General features: G+C 34.3%; 1 protein-coding gene across 4 annotated transcripts in view; it reads left to right on the plus strand.

Moving 5' to 3' along the window:
• The window catches only part of LOC132715907 (uncharacterized), a 60,183-nt gene that overhangs the window by 29,329 nt on the left and 11,498 nt on the right, over positions 1-19,356 (plus strand). For all 4 annotated transcript variants that reach the window (XM_060699016.1, XM_060699015.1, XM_060699018.1 and 1 more), the window contains 5 exons: positions 4,042-4,177; positions 12,263-12,421; positions 15,173-15,286; positions 17,152-17,268; positions 19,230-19,292. In XM_060699016.1, coding sequence (XP_060554999.1) covers positions 4,042-4,177; positions 12,263-12,421; positions 15,173-15,286; positions 17,152-17,268; positions 19,230-19,292 — 589 coding nt within the window. The remainder of the gene's footprint in view (positions 1-4,041; positions 4,178-12,262; positions 12,422-15,172; positions 15,287-17,151; positions 17,269-19,229; positions 19,293-19,356) is intronic.

Raw genomic sequence — 19,356 nt, forward strand, 5'->3', positions numbered from 1 at the left:
AAGTCTCTAATCCAGTCTGTCTGTATGGGTGTCTGTCTGTCTGTTCATAAAAACTGTTTCCTAAGATCAATTTTAAAGATTTTTTCCAACAAATTTACTTAAAAAAGAGAAAAGTTGAAACATTAGTTATTCTTATTCATCCTAAGAAAATTGGACCTTTTGATTATCTGTTGTATAAACATAATTTCCTTACTAGGCAGGGAAACTTAATACATTACTGTGATATAGACAAACTAAGAACTCAAAAGGTTTAAGTTCATTCATGTCTTTCATTCATTCAATAGTATAATTGAATGGCCAATGGCCCATCAGAATGTTGCTGGGGTTCTAACCGGTAGGGGACTTATGGATTGCTTGCAATACTATGATAATTGCTTGTTTTACCTGTTGTTTTTTTTAGCTCACCTGTCACATAGTGACAGGGAGAGCTTTTGTGATCGCTTTTCGTCCGGCGTCCGTCCGTCCATCCGTCGTCCGTCCGTAAACTTTTACTTTAAATGACATCTCCTCATAAACCACTAAGCCAATTTCATCCAAACTTCACAGGAATGTTCCTTTGGTGGTCACCTTTGAAAATTGTTCAAAGAATTTAATTCCATGCAGAACTCTGGTTGCCATGGCAACCGAAAGAAAAAACTTTAAATATCTTCTTTAAAAAAACCCAAAGAGCTAGAGCTTAGATATTTGGCATGAAACATCTTCTAGTAAGTGTCTACCAAGGTTGTTCAAATAAAAGCCCTGGTGTCAAAATTGGCACCGCCCCGGGGGTCATTGATTTTCCCTATATGCATATAGTAAAAACTTAAAAAAATCTTCTTTTAAATATCCCATATAGCTAGAGCTAAGATATTTAGCATGAAAACATCTTCTAAATAAGTGTCTACCAAGTTTGTTCAAATAAAAGCCTGGGGTCAAAATTGGCCCGCCCAGGGGGTCATTGATTTTCCTTATATGCATATAGTAAAAACTTAAAAAATCTTCTTTTAAAGAACCCTAAGAGCTAGAGCTCAGATATTTAGCATGAAACATGTGCTAATGGGTGTCTACAAAGTTTGTTCAAATAAAAGCCCTGGGGTCAAAATTGGCCCGGCCCTGGGGGTCATTGATTTTCCTTATATGTGTATGGCAAAATTTTTTAAAAATCTCTTCTTTGAAAAAACCCAAATAGCTATAGTTTAGATATTAAGCATGAAACATCTTCTAGTAAGTGTCTACAAAGTTTGTTCAAATAACAGCCCTGGAGCCCCAGAGGTGTCATTGTTTTTAACTATATGTGTATAGTAAAAACTTTAAAAAATCTTCTTTTAAAAAACCCATTGAGCTAGAGGTTAGATTGCAGGAAACATCTTTTTGTGGGTGTCTACCAAGTTTGTTAAAATAAAAGCCCTTGGGTTAAAATTGGCCCTGCCAAAGGGGGGGGGGGGTGTCATTGTTTTTCATTATATGTGTGTAGTAAAAACTTAACATCGTGAAACATCTTCTAATGAGGGTCGTCCAAGTTTGTTTAAATAAAAGCCCTGGGGTTTAAACTAGCCCCGCTCCGGGGGCCTAAATACAAGTGAGCGACCTCAGGGCCATCATGGCCCTCTTGTTTTTGTTGTTGTTGTTTTTGTCTTGGCATTAAAGGCACATTATGCTTCAGAAATGAATAGAAAACTTTCCTTCTATAGATAAAGCAAAAAGATTTTAACCAGGTTTTCAACGGTAGGTTATTGTAATGTCGAAATTGGCAGGCGGGCGTCAACTTTTGGGCATCCGCTCAATAACTTTAGTTTGCTTTGGCCTATTGACACCAAACTTGGTGTGTAGGTAGCATATATCAAGAGGCAACTTGGGATTGCTACCCATGTGTCTGTGATCAAGGTCAAGGTCACTGTTACTAAAAAATAGAAATTCAGTTTCCGCTCAATAACTTGAGTTTGCTTTGGCTTATTGACACCTAATTTGGCATGTAGGTAGCTTATATCAAGAGGCAGTATGGGATTGCTACCCAGGTGTCTGTGATCAAGGTCAAGATACTGTTACTAAAAATAGAAATTCAGTTTCCGCTCAATAACTTGAGTTTACTTTGACCTATTGACACCAAACTTGGTGTATAGATAGCTTATATCAAGAGGCAGCATGGGATTGCTAACCCAGGTGTCTGTCATCAAGGAAAATGTAGTCAGTTTTCATGTAATAACTTGAGTTTACCATGACCTTTTGACACCAAACTTGCTGTGTGGCAGCTTTGGATTGCCACTTAGATATCTGGGAGCAAGGTCTTGAAGGCTATTTTCTTACAATAGAATTTTCAGCTTTTACTCGATAACTTCAGTGCATTTTGACCTATTGATTGCTGTAACATCAAAACTTGGTCGTTGAAAACCTGGTTTTCATCGCATTGCGGTGTTTCTTGTTCATATAAAATTGTTTGGTTTTTTATCATGTTAGATGCTTGTCACCTGAAAATAGTTGTACTGAAGATGAAATTATTTGTCTTGAAAAGTAGCAAAATGTTAACAAAGTAATATTTTGAATTGCATACAAAAACTAAAACATTATAAATGTACTAACTGCCAAAAACACAGAAGCAAAAGTTGATTCATTGTAATTGGTCAATGAATAACTTTTTAGAAACTTTCAGAGCACATCAACAATTCAAAAAAAAACTTGTAATATTTGACATAAAGTGTTGGCTAAAGTATTAATTTTCTTTTACTCATTTTGTCATCTTCTAAATGTTGATTATTGAATTTTCCATGAAATAGTAGTTCATTAGGATTGTCACAGTCTTAATGAATACGACTATATGATTAGTATTTTCTGCTTAGAAATAGAAAATTATACCCATAGTCAAACATTTTAGAACATGATGGTTTCCATTTTACAATGTGAACTGTGTGAGCATTCTTTTTTATATGCCTGAAAGAATTTCGGGAATATTATGTTATACCCCCTGGCGTCCGTCCGTCTGTCTGTCTGTCTGTCTGTTCTCGTAACAATAGATGTCTTTGATTTCATTCATTCCGTTTCTCTTGTGGGGTTATTTTCTGCATTGTGGGGTTAAAAAGAACAAAAGAAATAACAAAAGAAAACCCCATAATGTAGCTCTGGTAAGAACATCCGTCCGTCCGTTAGCAATTTGGTTTCCGGAGCATAACTTAAGTTCCATTTGGCCTGAAACATTCAAACTTCATAGGATGATTTTCCATATTGGGTAGAGGACCCCTATTGATTTTGGGGTCACAAGGTCAAAGGTCAAGGTCACTATTACCTTAAAACTGAAAACAGTTTCCGGAACCTAACTAAAGTTCCATTTGGCCCACAGTGTTCAAACTGCACAGGATGATTGTCCATATTGGGTAGAAGACCCCTATTGATTTTGGGGTCACAAGGTCAAAGGTCAAGGTCACTATTACCTTAAAACTGAAAACAGTTTCGGAACGTAACTTAAGTTCCATTTGGTCCACAGTGTTCAAACTTCATAGGATGATTGTCCATATTGTGTAGGAGACCCTTATTCATTTTGGGGTCACACGGTCAAAGGTCAAGGTCACTATTACTTTTAAACTTACAACAGTTTCCAGAGCATAACTTAAGGTCTATTTGTCCCACAATATTCAAACTTCATAGGATGATTGTCCATATTGGGTAGAATACCTCTATTGATTTTGAGGTCACAATGTCAAAGGTCAAGGTCACTATTACTTTAAAATGAAAACAGTTTCCAGAACATAACTTAATTTCTATTTGGCCCATAGTGTTGAAACTTCATAGGATGATTGTCCATATTGGGTAAACACCCCTATTGATTTTGGGGTCACAAGGTCAAAGTTCAAGGTAGCTACTACCTCAAAACTAAAAAACAGTTTCCAGAGCATAAGTTCCATTTGGCCCACAATATTCAAACTTTATAGGAGGATTGCTATTTGAAGGAGGTAATACTTTATTTAATTTATGTAATGTCTTACAAATGCTTCATCCTTAGTAAAGGAAAAAAAACACTTTCGGGCATATAATGCTCCGCCTAGCGGTGCTCTTGTTGTCAACTGTTTTCAGAAATCAATGACATGCAGTAATGCGACACTCGATAAATGGTGTGCAAAATCATACCAAAACACTGTTTACATTGTAATAAGAAAAGCAGCTGATGTGACATCTGATGTTATAAGATTAGAAGTTTATCTGAAAGATGGTAAGTTGTCATTATAATCATATAGTATTTTCGTGTTTTCTATCAATACTATTTTAAATCTGTTGACACTGTGTTAGTGAATATAAATAATAATGCATAACATGTTAATAAAACTTGATTTGCTTCAATAATGACATAATTATTATATTAAAATGAAATGACATAAATCCGTAATCAGAACACTTCATTATCTCAAGTCCATCTCATTGTAGATTTCCCAAGCCCTGATTCGAACCTTCTTAAAGTTTTTTCCAACAATTGGTCTGTCTGCATTCTGTACATCTATCTAAAATAAAGGACAATTAAATAAATGTTTTCCAATGTAATTTAAATCCCTTTATCTTACGGAAGAGTGTAACGATACGCTCGCCTCACAAATTTATACGTATAACGGTACAGAGTCCATGATATGATAAGTATCACGATACAGATTGACTTAAGAAAATTGTCTGTAATCAATTTTTCCACCAATAATGCCACCAAAATGCCACCAAAACCCCACCCAAATCATGAAAATGGTGAAAAATTTGAGCAGGAGTGGACTGATGGTATATAATTTTCCAGTTAATTCCACCTTTTTATCCCCCGCCGATAGAATCGGGAGGGGGATATAGTTTTAGCGTTGTCCGTCCGTCCGTCCGAATTTCGTTTCCGGAGTAGTTCTCTGCAACTACTGGCTGGAATTCAACGAAACTTTATGGGAATCATCAATATCAAGAGGAGTTGCGCATATCGTCAGCTGGTTCAGGTCAGACCCTTTAACTCAGAGTTATGGCCCTTGATTAGTTATGTAGTATGCATATAGATTAAAAATCGTTTCCGCACTACTTCTCTGCAACTACTGGCTGGAATTCAATGAAACTTTATGGGAACCTTTAATACCAAGAGGAGATGCGCTTATCGTCGGCTTGTTCCGGTCAGACACTTTAACTCAGAGTTATGGCCCCTGATTAGTTATGCAGTATGCATATGGAGTAAAAATCGTTTCCGCTCTACTTCTCTGCAACTACTGGCTGGAATTCAACGAAACTTTATGGGAACCTTCAATACCAAAATGAGATGGGCATATCGTCGGCTTGTTTCCGTCAGACACTTTAACTCAGAGTTATTGCCCTTGATTAGTTATGCAGTATGCATATGGAGTAAAAATCGTTTCCGCGCTTCTTCTCTGCAACTACGGGCTGGAATTCAACGAAACTTTATGGGAATCTTCAATACCAAGAGGAGATGTGCATATCGTCGCCTTGTTCCAGTCAGACACTTAAACTCAGAGTTATGGCCCTTGATTAGTTATGCAGTATGCATATAGAGCAAAAATCTTTACCACGCTACTTCTCTGCAACTACGGGCTGGAATTCAATGAAACTTTATGGGAACCTTCAATACCAAGAGAAGATGCGCATATCATTGCCTTGTTGGGGTCAGACACTTGAACTCACAGTAATGGCCCTTGATTAGTTATGCAGTATCCATATAGAAAAATATTCCTTTCCTTGCTACTTCTCTGCAACTACTGGCTGGAATTCAATGAAACTTTATTGGAACCTTCAATACCAAGAGGACAAGCGCATATTGTCCCTTTGTTTGGGTCAGACATTTTAACTTAGAGTTATTACCCTTGATAACTTAGGCAGTATACAACCAGAGCAATAATCGTTTCCGTGCTACTTCTCTGTAACTACTGGCTGGAATTCAATGAAACTTTATGAAATCGTTTCCGTGCTACTGGTTGGAATTCAATGAAACGTTATGGGACACAAAGTGGAGATGTGCATATAGTCGCCTTGTTCCGGTCAGATACTTATAACTCAGATTTATGGCCCTTGATTAGTTATTTAGTATGCATGCATCTCATTGGCATTTCCAGATATTACTATTTAACACAAAGGAATGGCTCTGTTATTGCCCTGAATATTTATTAAGTTCAAAGAATATTACTGTTTATGCCATGATTAATATATAAATATAGCCTTATGTGTTAATAATAACCAGTACTCGGCGGGGGATATAAATTCAACGAATTTGCTTGTTTACACCAATGAGTAGAAAGTTGGTGGAGTATTTAGACAAACTTTCACCATTATTCCACCTTAGGGTGGCAAACTCATTTTCCACTAGATGCCACTTGTTTCCACTTATTGCCACCATTATGGTGGAAAGATGGTGGAGTATTTAGACAAATTTCCACCATTATGCCACCATTGAGTGGCAAACTCATTTTCCACTAAATGCCACTTATTTCCACCTTTTGCCACCATTAGGGTGTAAAGTTGGTGGCGTATTTAGACACTTTTCCACCATTTTGCCACCAGAAAGTGGCAAATTCAGTTTCCACTGAATACCTCCTATTTCACCCTTTCAGAAATTTTCCACCTTGTGGGTGGCAATAGCTGGAAACTTCTTGAAAGGTACCCTGTACCCTAAAAAAGAAACAAAACAAAATTTTAAAAATAATCCTTTTTATTGTCTCCATTGGAAAATTTTGTCACGAAAAATAACAAAAAATGAGTCCATTTAATTTCTTCAGTTTAGCTATTCCAGGATGGTATGAGGAGATGCCGAATCACCCTCAAGATTTCTGTTCTTGGGGTGGTAGACCACTTTTCCAGCACACAATCTAAAACAAAAAATATTATGAATGATTAATACAATAATTAAAAGAATTAGCTTACTTTTTAGCTCACCTGAGCATATGCTCAGGGTGAGCTATTAGGATCACTCTTCGTCCGTCGTCCGTAAGCTAGAGCTTAGATATTTAACATGAAACATCTTCTAGTGAGTATCTACCAAGTTTGTTCAAATAAAAGCCCTGGGGTCAAAATTGGCCCCGCCCCAGGGGGTCATTGATTTTCCCTATATGCATTTAGTAAAAACTTAAAAAATCTTCTTTTAAAGAACCCAAAAAGCTAGAGCTAAGAAATTTAGCATGAAACATCTTCTAATGGGTGTCTAACAAGTTTGTTCAAATAAAAGCCCTGGGGTCAAAATTGGTCCCGCCCCGGGGGTCATTGATTTTCCTTATATGTGTATAGTAAAAACTTAAAAATTCTTCTTTTAAAGAACCCAAAGAGCTAGAGCTAAGAAATTTAGCATGAAACATCTTCTAATGGGTGTCTAACAAGTTTGTTCAAATAAAAGCCCTGGGGTCAAAATTGGCCCGCCCCGGGGGTCATTGATTTTCCCTATATGCATATAGTAAAAACTTAAAAAAATCTTCTTTTAAAGAACCCAAACAGCTAGAGCTAAGGTATTAAGCATGAAACATGTTGTAATGGGTGTCTACCAAGTTTGTTCAAATAAGAGCCCTGGGGTCAAAATTGGCCCGCCCCGGGGGTCATTGATTTTCCTTATATGTGTATTATAAGCAAAAAGTTAAAAATCTTCTTTGAAAAAAAACCAAATAGCTAGAGTTTAGATACTAAGCATGGAACATCTTCTAGTGAGTGTCTACCAAGTTTGTTCAAATAAAAGCCTTGGGGTCAAAATTGGCACTGCCCCGGGGGTCATTCATTTTCCTTATATGTGTAAAACAAAAACTTAAAAAATATTCTTTGGAAAAACTCAAATAGCTAGAGTTTAGATATTAAGCACGAAGCATCTTCTAGTGAGTGTCTACTAAGTTTGTTCAAATAAAAGCCCTGGGGTCAAAATTGGCCCCACCCAGGGGACATTGATTTTCCTTATATGTGTATAGCAAAAATTTCTTTGAAAAAACCCAAATAGCTAGAGTTTAGATATTAAGCATTAAACATCTTCTAGTAAGTGTCTACAAAGTTTGTTCAAATAAAAGCCCTAGGGTCAAAATTGGCCCCACCCTGGGGCTCATTGATTTTCCTTATATGTGTATAGCAAAAACTTAAAAATCTTCTTCGAAAAATCCAAATAGCTTGAGTTCAGATATTAAGCATGAAACATTTTCTAGTAAGTGTCTACAAAGATTGTTCAAATAAAAGCCCTTGGGTCCAAACTGGCCCTGCCCCAGGTGTGTCATTGTTTTTAACTATATGTGTAAAGAAAAAACTTGACCAGCTAGACCTTAGATGTTTAGCATGAAACATCTTCTAATGGGTGTCTACCAAGTTTGTTCAAATAAAAGCCCTGGGGTTTAAACTGGTCCCGCTCCGGGGGCCTTTATACAGGTGAGCGACTTCAGGGCCATCATGGCCCTCTTGTTTATATGACTTTTGGATATGTCTATATTCAAGTTGAGTGCATAGATATGGTTAAAGCACTTTGACAAAACAGCGTTGCAGACATGGAAGAAGTATATTCAGACTTTTTTAATTTACTCAAAGGCAGAAAATATACCCAAAATCAAAAATGATATTTTAATTCAGTTCATTTGTTACCTTTCAAAACTTCAGTTTTGCCTTGTCTGCAAGAGCAGGTCTGGCATCAAACTCTCTGTTCCCTTTCCTCATACCAAACAATGAGCAGCGTTTAATCTCTTCTACATGTATATTGAAAAACATTCTGAAGAGCCTTGTTGCCTTAGGTGAGGCATAGTGCTGCAGTTCTTTCATCACTTGGTCCTAAAATATGATTATCAATATCCAAAAAGTAAACACAGAAAATGAAACACTTTTTTTAAAATCTTGAGAATATGTATACAACTCTAATTTTTTTAAAAATGAAATCTAAATGCAAATTAAAGTGTCATAAAGAGTTCAAATAAAAGTAGGTTTGTAAATAGTGACTAATAGCTATATTTATTAAGAACTGGTAAGTGTCTTCTTGGGTACTATGACACTTCTTTCCTATGAATTCTAAAATCACTTTGAATTAACTGAGAAACGAAGCAAGATACCTTTTTAAAGACCGAGTGAATTACTCCAGGCTGCTCCTCATTGCTTTGTGACTGAAATTGAATAATTTTTATTAAATGCTGTTTCTGTTATGAGCTGCCATTCTCCTAACAGCTTCTTACTTTAGGCTATATATCTACTGCACTATGAAAGCTGGATTACAACAATGAAGGAATGAAACTTACAAATAAAATGGTTAATAATGATCTGCTTCCCATGTGACACTCATGGATTAAATGTTTATAGCATGCAAAGTGTAGTATTAATAGGTACCTGGTTATCTATAGTTTGATTGATGTAATAATTTGTACATAATAAATATTTATAATATTGTACTTACCCCGTAAAATTCCTAATAAACGCCCCTCCCCTAATAATGGCCCCAGGCCTTTTGGTATGGAAAACAATCTACTCATCAGTGCTGAACTCATAATTAAAGCCATAATTTTATTCAAATCATTCAGAATCCATTTTATTTTATAGTAAACACAAATATGTATAATATGAACTTTAAAACCTTAATACTTTTTAATGTTATTACCAACACTTCCTAACATTAAATGTATTTACAGTGATTTTTGGATTTAGGAAAAACTGTGTTGTAATAATAGCCCCCCTTTTGGAAAATGTTTAGCCCCTGGGGGGCGTTAAATAGGAATTTTACGGTACTGATTAATTTCTATCATTTTTTTCTCAAACTTAAAATTTCTAACATTTTATATTTAAGAAAAAATAAAGATATTTCTACATTCTTTATATGTACATGCAACTTTCTGTTTTAGTCAAGTTAAAAGAAAATCGAATTTTAAACTTTATACTTTTAAACTTTTAAACTTTTATACAATGCTACCTTATATTTTTATTGTTTAAAAACTTAACTGTTTCTACATAAATGTATGTAAAAGTTGTTTACCTCACTCACTGAAACTTTGACTTGGAATGATTCTGCTGTTTATCTTGTCCCATGTTATAATCTACACATTCACACTTCAGTTAAAACTTCTCTTTTCTATTTACCACACTACTAAGACTTCAAATGTTTTCTTTGAGAAATCAGAAATATGCACCTGTACATTTTAAACAAAATAATATCTCCAGAATTGATACAATATCAATCATTTCCTTTGTGTTTGCACAGCTTACTGACCTCGATTCATTTGAATTCAAACTTTACAACTGTATAACTCAGGATAGTTCCAATTCATAATTGAAATTGTGATTCCGTTTCGCAGGGATTATCCAAAAAACCATAGTACCCATCATTTTATTTTTTTACATTCATTTGAATGTAAACTATGTCTAATACCTAAATAGATTGAGTAGAAATAGGTTTTTGAAAGATAATTTAGCATGCTATTTAAACACAGATTTTACATAATTATAACATGTATAATGTTACCTTTCCCAAAATAATGAAACTGAACAGTCTGGTCAGCATGAGTAAACTATTAACCCCCATGCTAGATCATTAGATAAGAGGGAAGTAGTTTTATCAGATCTGTATTGTATGTGTGTGTTGTTAAATCTTACTGGTTATACTGATTATAAGAAATTATCAGGCATTATGAGCTATTTATTTTTCACATCATAAGTTTTACAATAGATTTAAAGCCTCTGAAAGACAATTACTGAATTGTGTATGACTTATTTTCATACACACACTTGGTAGATTGAGGTATAATGTATGCTTATTTAACAGAAAGCACAGTGCTTCATTATCTTGAAGGCTGTACTATTGTATATGTATATTTATTAAATAGCATTTACATATTATTGTTAACAAGTTTGATTCATGTTTTAATTTCAAAGTAATACATAACTCTCTCCTGCAAAGTTATGGGTTAATTGCCCTTTTTAAGTTTTTGCCTGTAAAGCATTGCACAAAAATGTTAGAGACAATAATTTTAAACTCCACATATAAGTAGATCTTATTTATGCAATGCCTAGGAACCATTACTCTTTATTGTATGATTTAGGGTTTTTTGCCCTTTTTGTACTTCTCCATATTTTTGTCTTGATCATTTAAACTTAAAAAGTATTGGAGATATTAATTTGAAACTTCACAGATATATAGATCTTTTTGGGTAATGTGCAATGTTTAAGAACCATAACTCTTTTGTATACTTTTGAAGTTATTGCCCTTTTCATTTTTCACTTAAATCATTGTTAGCATAATATGAAAAGTGTATTATAAAGTACTGATATCAGTTTTAAACTAATATTAAATAGACAAATCTCATTCAGAAGAAAAGACCAAAGTCAAACTTAATTTATTCATGATTGTCATTAAATATTATAGAAGTTGCAACAAACTTTATGCAGAAAAATGCATATTCTGGGCATGGAAGAACATTTTAAGTTTTTAATGTACAGATTCCAAATAAAAACATTAAGTACACTTTTACAGTCCTAATTATATTTTACAGGCATAAATTGGCATTTTTGACTCAGTTTACAACACCTCAAAATTTTAAGTCAAATTTGTGACGGTGTGTATAAATCATATGTTCATGCTATTCTTAAGTATTGCATATAAAATATAAAAGATTTTTAAGAAATATGAGTTTCTGATAAATTTTCTAACTGTTCAACTTTAATAATATTTTTGATAAAAAGTTCACTTGATGCTTTGGTAGAGTAAAAACTACAAACAGATTTATTTCAGTTTAGAGTTTTGACTTAAATAAATTTTAAACCCTCCAATGCACAATGATTTCTCAGTTTTGTCCCACTAATTTGCCACCCAGAAAATAGTTAGAGTTTCACTTTTTCACTAAATGCTACTCATTTTCCACCTTCAAAATAAACTGAGTTTCATTTTTCACCAATTTCCACCCTTTCGCCACCATGAAAAAAGTCTATGTTCAAATTTTTCCACTTAATACCACCTAAATGCCAACAAAGGATAGTGGCATTTGGTGGTAAGTTTGCCACTACAGTGTAAATAGAGTGGAATTTTGTCATTTTCCAGCTAATGCCACCTTTTTTGCACTTAAAGCAACCCTTTTCGGTAGAAATAGCTTGCAAGAAGTGGCAAGTCTAGGGACGGGCTGAATATAACAAAGACTTATATAGAAATTCTGTTATAAAATTTAGCTCTAGTTGGTTGTCGCATTGTTAAACATGGACAATAGATACTATTAACGTTGCTAGTTGACAGGACCTGGTTAAATTTTACATTAGTTTTCAGCATTTTACACAAATACCTAATATATCCTCAGTTAAGCCATTTTTGGCCAAAAGTCCTATCTTGTTCTGTTATTATGATATTTATTTTCAGCACCAAGTCACGGACCAAGAAATGCTTTGATAATATTTGGCAGTTTTGTTGTAATGTCATTGATTTTAGTGGCTTCTCAAGTGTGCAGACGTCAGAGCAGACAGGGACATCTTGAAAGTAAATATGATGCAGACACAGGAGCAATTACTATGCAGACAGGTGCTTTAAATCTATTCATTTAAGTATTTTGAGCTAAATGTTGTAAGTGGTTCTACTCAAGTACCTGCTTAATTGTGTTTGAAATAATGTATATTGTACAACTCACAACTGAGTTCTGCCTGCCACAGTAAATCAAGCATGTCACTATATTATTTCATTGCATCTTTTTCAGTGAATTCCCAATGTAATCAAATGTAACATGTATATTTTTAAAGTCAACCATTTTGTCAAGTAAAGTGCCACACTTTAAATTAGGTTTTTTTTGTACCATCCCATTTATTTCCTATAACCTTTGGGTTATAACTTTAAAACTTTGTATACTAATTTGTGACCATCATCCCAATTTCTAGGCAAGAGGTCAATTGTGTCTGTCTTGGATTTTGAAAAATTATGCTCCTTTTTTGCAACTAAGAACTTTGGTTAAGTTTTTTTACACCACTTCACATATTTCCTATACCCTTTGAGGTATTGCTTTGAATGTGTATTCTTGTTGGTGACCAGTATCTACACGTCCACCAAAGATGACATAACTCTGACAAAATTATGCCCCTTTTTAGCTCACCTGACCACGAAGTGGTCAAGGTGAGGTATAGTGATGGGGCTATGTCCGGCGTCCGTCGTCGTGCGAAGTGCGTCGTGCTTCGTCAACAATTGGGTTGTTAACAGTCTAGCAGTCACAGTTTTGATTGGATCATTGTCAAACTTTGTCAGAACGTTTGTCTCAATAAAATACAGATCAAGTTCGAAGATTGGTCATCTCCCGTCAATAACTAGGTCAGAGGAGCTAAAAATATAAAAAGCTTGTTAACACTCTAGCGGCTGCAGTTTTGACCCAGATATTCTGGAAATTTGTCAGGAAAGTTGTTTTGGTGATTTCTAGGTCAAGTTAGAAGATGGGTCATCTCCGGTCAAAAACTAGGTCACAGGAGCTAAAAATAGAAAACGCTTGTTAACACTCTAGTGGCTGCAGTTTTGTTCCAAATATTCTGTAAATTTGTCAGGAAGGTTGTTTTAATGATTTCTAGATCAACTTTGAAGATGGGTTATCGCCTGTCAAAAACTAGGTCACAGGAGCTAAAAATAGAAAAAGCTTGTTAACACTCTAGTGGCTGCAGTTTTGATCCAAATATTTTGGAAATTTGTCAGGAAGGTTGTTTTAATGATTTCTAGGTAAAGTTTGAAGATGGGTTATCCCCAGTCAAAAACTAGGTCACAGGAGCTAAAAATAGAAAACGCTTGTTAACACTTTAGTGGCTGCAGTTTTGAACCAAATATTCTCGAAATTTGTCAATAAGTTTTTTTTGATGATTTCTAGCTAGTTCAAGTTCGAAGATTGGTCATCTCCAGTCAAAAACTTGGTCACAGGAGCTAAAAATAGAAAAAGTTTGTTAATATTCTAGTAGCTGCAGTTTTGATCCAAATATTCTGGAAATTTGTCAGGAAAGTTGTTTTGATAATTTCTAGATCAAGTGCGAAGATGGGTTATTCCGGTCAAAAACTAGGTCACAGGAGCTAATAATAGAAAACGCTTGTTATCACTCTAGTGGCTGCAGTTTTGATCCAAATATAATTTGTCAGGAAGGTTGTTCTAATGATTTCGAGGTCAAAATCGAAGATGGGTTATCTCCGGTCAAAAACTAGGTCACAGGAGCTAAAAATAGAAGCTTGTTAACACTCTTATAGTGGCTGCAGTTTTGATACAAATATTCTGGAAATTTATCAGGAAGGTTGTTGTAATGATTTCTAGGTCAAAATTGAAGATGGGTTATCTCCGGTCAAAAACTAGGTCACAGGAGCTTAGAATAGAAGAGCTTGTTAACACTCTAGTGGCTGCAGTTTTGATACAAATATTCTGGAAATTTGTCAGGAAGGTTGTTGTGATGATTTCTAGGTCAAGTTAAAAGATGGGTGAATTCTAGTCAAAAACTAGGTCACAGGAGCTAAAAAGAGAAAAAGCTTGTTAACACTCTTGTGGCTGCAGTTTTGATCCAAATATTCTGAAAAATTGTCAGGAAGATTGATTCGATAATGTCTAAGTCAAGTTCGAAGATGGGTCATCTCCGGTCAAAAACTAGGTCAGAGGAGCTAATAATAGAAAAAAGCTTGTTAACACTCTAGTGGCTGCAGTTTTGGTTCAAATATTCTGGAAATTTGTCAGGAAGGTTTTTTTTGAAAATTTCTAGGTCAAGTTCGAAGATGGGTCATATCTGGTCAAAAACTAGGTCACAGGAGCTAAAAATAGAAAAAGCTTGTTAACACTAGTGGCTGCAGTTTTGATACAACTATTCTGGAAGTTTGTCAGGAAGGTTGTTTTGGTGATTTCTAGGTCAGGTTTGAATATGGGTCGTCTCCAGTCAAAAATTAGGTCACATTGCCAAAATATGGAAAACCTTTTTAACACACTAGAGGTCACATACATTTTCCACTCAATTGTCATCAAACTTGGCCAGGATGCTAGTGTACGACATTGTTTGGATACGGTTGATGGGTCAGGGGAGCGATCCAGGGCCATCATGGCCCTCTTGTATTTATTCAAAATTAACAAAACACATCTAAAGCCAGGCTGTTATGAAACAGGCGTGTATCATTGAGAAATTATTAACAGGCTTACAGCATAAAACTTAACATATTTAGATTTGTTACATTTCCGCCGCCATATTTCACAGGAAAGATATGTTTTTGTTTGATCAACAGTCTGTTTGAAATTGTTGGATGAACAGTATGTGCTCAAAGAATATTTGTTAAATCTAGGTGAAAGACAAACGGATGGCGATGATGATACTATAGAAGGTGGATTAACAGAAAATTCTGACCTTGTTTCAATGGAAACAACAGTTGAAAACGTCATGGAAAAGTGCGAGACATGTAAGTTTAAATGATATCCATCTTATGTCTTGAATATTTATCTCAAGTAATAAACACGATTTTGGATTTTCATGGGTAATCGGGGTCATATTTGTTAAGCCGTTTATGTTTTATAACAAATATACATTTCATTATGTTTATGACGAAACATTATTCAATGGCACTTGAATAGTTCTTTGAACACTATATAAAATCATATTGTTTCACATAGTACTCATCAGTTATAAATCACTTTCGACCCAATACACACTATTATGGGTAAAATACGGTAATCGGTGACAAAATTATGTAGTTTCTCGTGTCCTTCAATTTTGAGAAAATATACTGTGGCGTCAACGTTACACTTATCATCGTTGATTTTTAGTTCATGATACAATTTTCATATTGCACAATTCTCAGATTCTTATGTATCTGATTTTTACTTTCACCAATATCAAAGTTAGTTAAATTATAATACACATTTTTTGTATAGTTTAAATTAATGGGGCATCTAATAAATGAATAGTTCTTGCATTCGCATACTTTATTCGGAAACACTTTTTGAATCATTTTTAGCTTGACTATTCGCAGAATAATCGAGCTAATGCAGTCACCCATTTGTCTGTGTCGGCGTCCCTGTGGTTAAGTTTTTGCGTGTAAGCTGGTATCTCCATAACTACTGAAGGGAATAGATTGAAACTTCACACACTTGTTCTCTGTGATTATCTTAGATGATTGGCATAAGTCCCATAACTCTGATTTGCTTTTTTACATAATTATGCTCCTTTTTCAACTTAGAAATTCTTGGTTAAGTTTTTGTGTGTAAGCTGGTATCTCCATAACTCCTGAATGGAATGGATTGAAACTTCACACTCTTGTTGTCTGTGATTATTTTAGATGATTGGCAAAAGTCCCATAACTCTAATTTGCTTTTTTACATAATTATGCCCCTTTTTCGACTTTCGAAAAAGGGGCAAAATTATGTAAAAAGGCAAATTAGAGTTATCTCCATAACTACTGAAGGGGATGGATTGAAACTTCACACACTTGTTCTCTATGATTATCTAAGATGAATGGCATAAGTCCCATAACTCTGATTTGCTTTTTTGCATAATTATGCCCCTTTTTTGACTTAGAAGTTCTTGGTTAAGTTTTTGCGTGTAAGCTGGTATCTCCATAACTACTGAAGGAAATGGATTGAAACTGCACACTTTTGTTGTCTGTGATTATCTAAGATGATTGGCACAAGTTCCATAACTCTGATTTACTTTTTTGCATAATTACGCCCCTTTTTTGACTTAAAAATTCTAGGTAAATTTTTGCTTGTAAGCTGGTATCTCCATAACTTCTGAAGGGTTTGTACGGACAATTTTATGTATTCATATAGGTAAGCATTATTATACTCAATGAAACACCCTTGTGACAACTTATCGAATAGTCGAGCGTTAATAGTCGATATTTGACATATTATTTCTACAAATTTAGTTTGGATATAAATCACGCTAATATGACAGCAAAAACTCACTGTACTATAAAACAATTTTCTCATTACTAATATGCAATATAGCAATTTTACACACTAATTTGTTTTATTGACAACAATCGGGGACATTATATTTTTCGTATTATTGGTGCTAATCGGGAACAATTTTATTTCGTATTCATGTTTAATTTATGTGGACAAAATTCAACTGGTGCTAGGCAATTATGAAACAAGCGTGTATCATTGAGAAATAAATTTGTTCATTAAACGTAACAATTTGAGATTCGTTTTTTTTTCCGCAGCCATAAATTCATTGGAAAGATATGTTTTTATTTGATGAACAGTCTATGTTTGAAATTGTTTGATGAACAGTATATGCTCAAAGAATATTTGTTAAATCTAGGTGACAGACAAACGGACGGCAATGATGATGAAACTATTAAAGGCAGAATAACAGAAAATTCTGACATTGTTTCAATGGATACAACAGATGAAAACGTCATGGAAAAGAGCGAGCCATGTAAGTTTAAATGATATCCAACTTATGTTTTTAAAATGTTGAAACTTTTTTTTCAAGTTATACACACCATTTTGGATTTTTTTAGCTAATCGGGGACAAATTTATTTATTTCTCCTGTATAATCAATTTTGAGAAATGCATTTATCAATGTGACAATAACAAAACATCTATGCATCGTATTTAATAGTTAACAGGCGTACAGCATGAAAACATTTTTAATTTGATTGTATTACCCGTATTAAATTCATCAAAACAAGTATTACACTCAGTTGTGATTTTGTACAGGTAATCGGGGAATATAATACATTTTACGTATAGTTGCAGTGGACTGATTATGTCTAGAAGTCTGGCTAAGCATGACAAAACATGCGATTATTATAATAACAACTTTCTGTATTGTAAAACAATTTCTAATTAATCAACACCTAAACTACTATTCGATGTAGCAATCTTTTTTACAAGTTGCACAAGTTGGGGACATTCTTTTTCATATATTATCAATGTGGTCACATTTAACGATATACATGTATGTATGTGACGATGAAATAGCTCTTTTTTGAAACATTTTTATAGTTGACATCTAAACACAAGGTTACTTATAACTGACAATAATATCGAACATTCATAGGACACAATTATGTAGGTTTTCACCGATCTATATAATGCTCTCACTGTGGATATGATTAAGCACTCTTCAATGTCCGGACGTGAAATAGTTCCTATAACATAAAACATAAAGTATACATAATCTCTTTTCTAACCGTAAGTTAACACATAGTTTCAAAACTATATCAATTGATACACAGCAATTTCGATTAATTCTGGTTATCATGTTTAATCAATGTTGAAAAATCTAGTTCGAGACTATTTTAAAGCACGCGTGTATCATAGATAAAATCTTAATAGGCTTTATGGTAATTAGGGTTTTTATGCCCCCACAAAGTGGGGGGCATATAGCGTTGCACTTACGTCTGTCCGTCCATACGTCCCGAAATCTTGTTAAAACAACTCTTAAACCGGATGGCAGATTTTGCTTAAACTTCCAGGGATGAACCTTAATTTATAGATGGTAGTAAAGAGAGGAATTTTTGCTGCGACCAAATTTAACAGAATTATGGCCCTTTGTTGATTTTTTCACTTTATACAATATAGGAATTTTGTGAAGGCAACTCCTCTTAAACCGGATTGCAGATTTTGCTTAAACTTCGAGGGATGAACAACCTTAATGTGTAGATGGTAGTTTAGGAAGGAATTTTTGCTGCGACCAAATTTAACAGAATTATGGCCTTGTGTTGATGTTTTCACTATATACCATATAGGCAACCCCTCTTAAACCAGATGGCAGATTTTGCTTAACCTTCCAGGGATGAACAACCTTAATGTGTAGATGGCAGTAAAGGAAGGAATTTTCGCTGCGACCAAATTTAACAGAATTATGGCCCTTTGTTCATTTTTTCACTATATACAATATATATGTTGTCAGTGGGGGCATCCTTGTCCTTTGGACACAGTTCTAGTTATCTCATCATTTGTTAGAAAATACGGGTAATAAACATTGTTTTAATTACTGAGGTCACTGGTGATATATTGATATTTCATATGCTTTATCAAGGTGACCGAGCGGTTAATGCCGTGTTCGGTCATTTTTAAAGATCTTGAGGCATACAGTACATAAATATATAAGAGAAGCAAAATACAAAACTACGCCCGTCGAATGATTTATTAAAATGAAACCGTTTTTTATATAGATCTAGTTTGTTCATTTGATGTATTATATTGAAATGGTTTTGACTGATATATGAAGAATATTTTAAATATAACACCTATCCTAATTTATCGTGATACACAGAATACGATCATTGAAAAAGTGATTGAATAAAGAAAGTGAATAATTTGATAAAAAGATATTGTTATATTGTTCTTGACAAAATGATAAAGTGTATCTTTCTTGTATATTTAAGGTGCTCACGATTCAACCATCACTGGACATTTGGAAACAATAACCGTCGAGAGACAGAGGAAAGGTTTACAATTAGCTTATTTATATTTCCATATTAATTTTGAATCGAAAAAAGTCTTTAAAATTAT

Source organism: Ruditapes philippinarum, unplaced genomic scaffold (assembly GCF_026571515.1).
Source record: "Ruditapes philippinarum isolate M1 unplaced genomic scaffold, ASM2657151v2 ctg2074_1_1_1_1, whole genome shotgun sequence".
NCBI classification, from domain to species: Eukaryota; Metazoa; Mollusca; class Bivalvia; order Venerida; family Veneridae; genus Ruditapes; species Ruditapes philippinarum.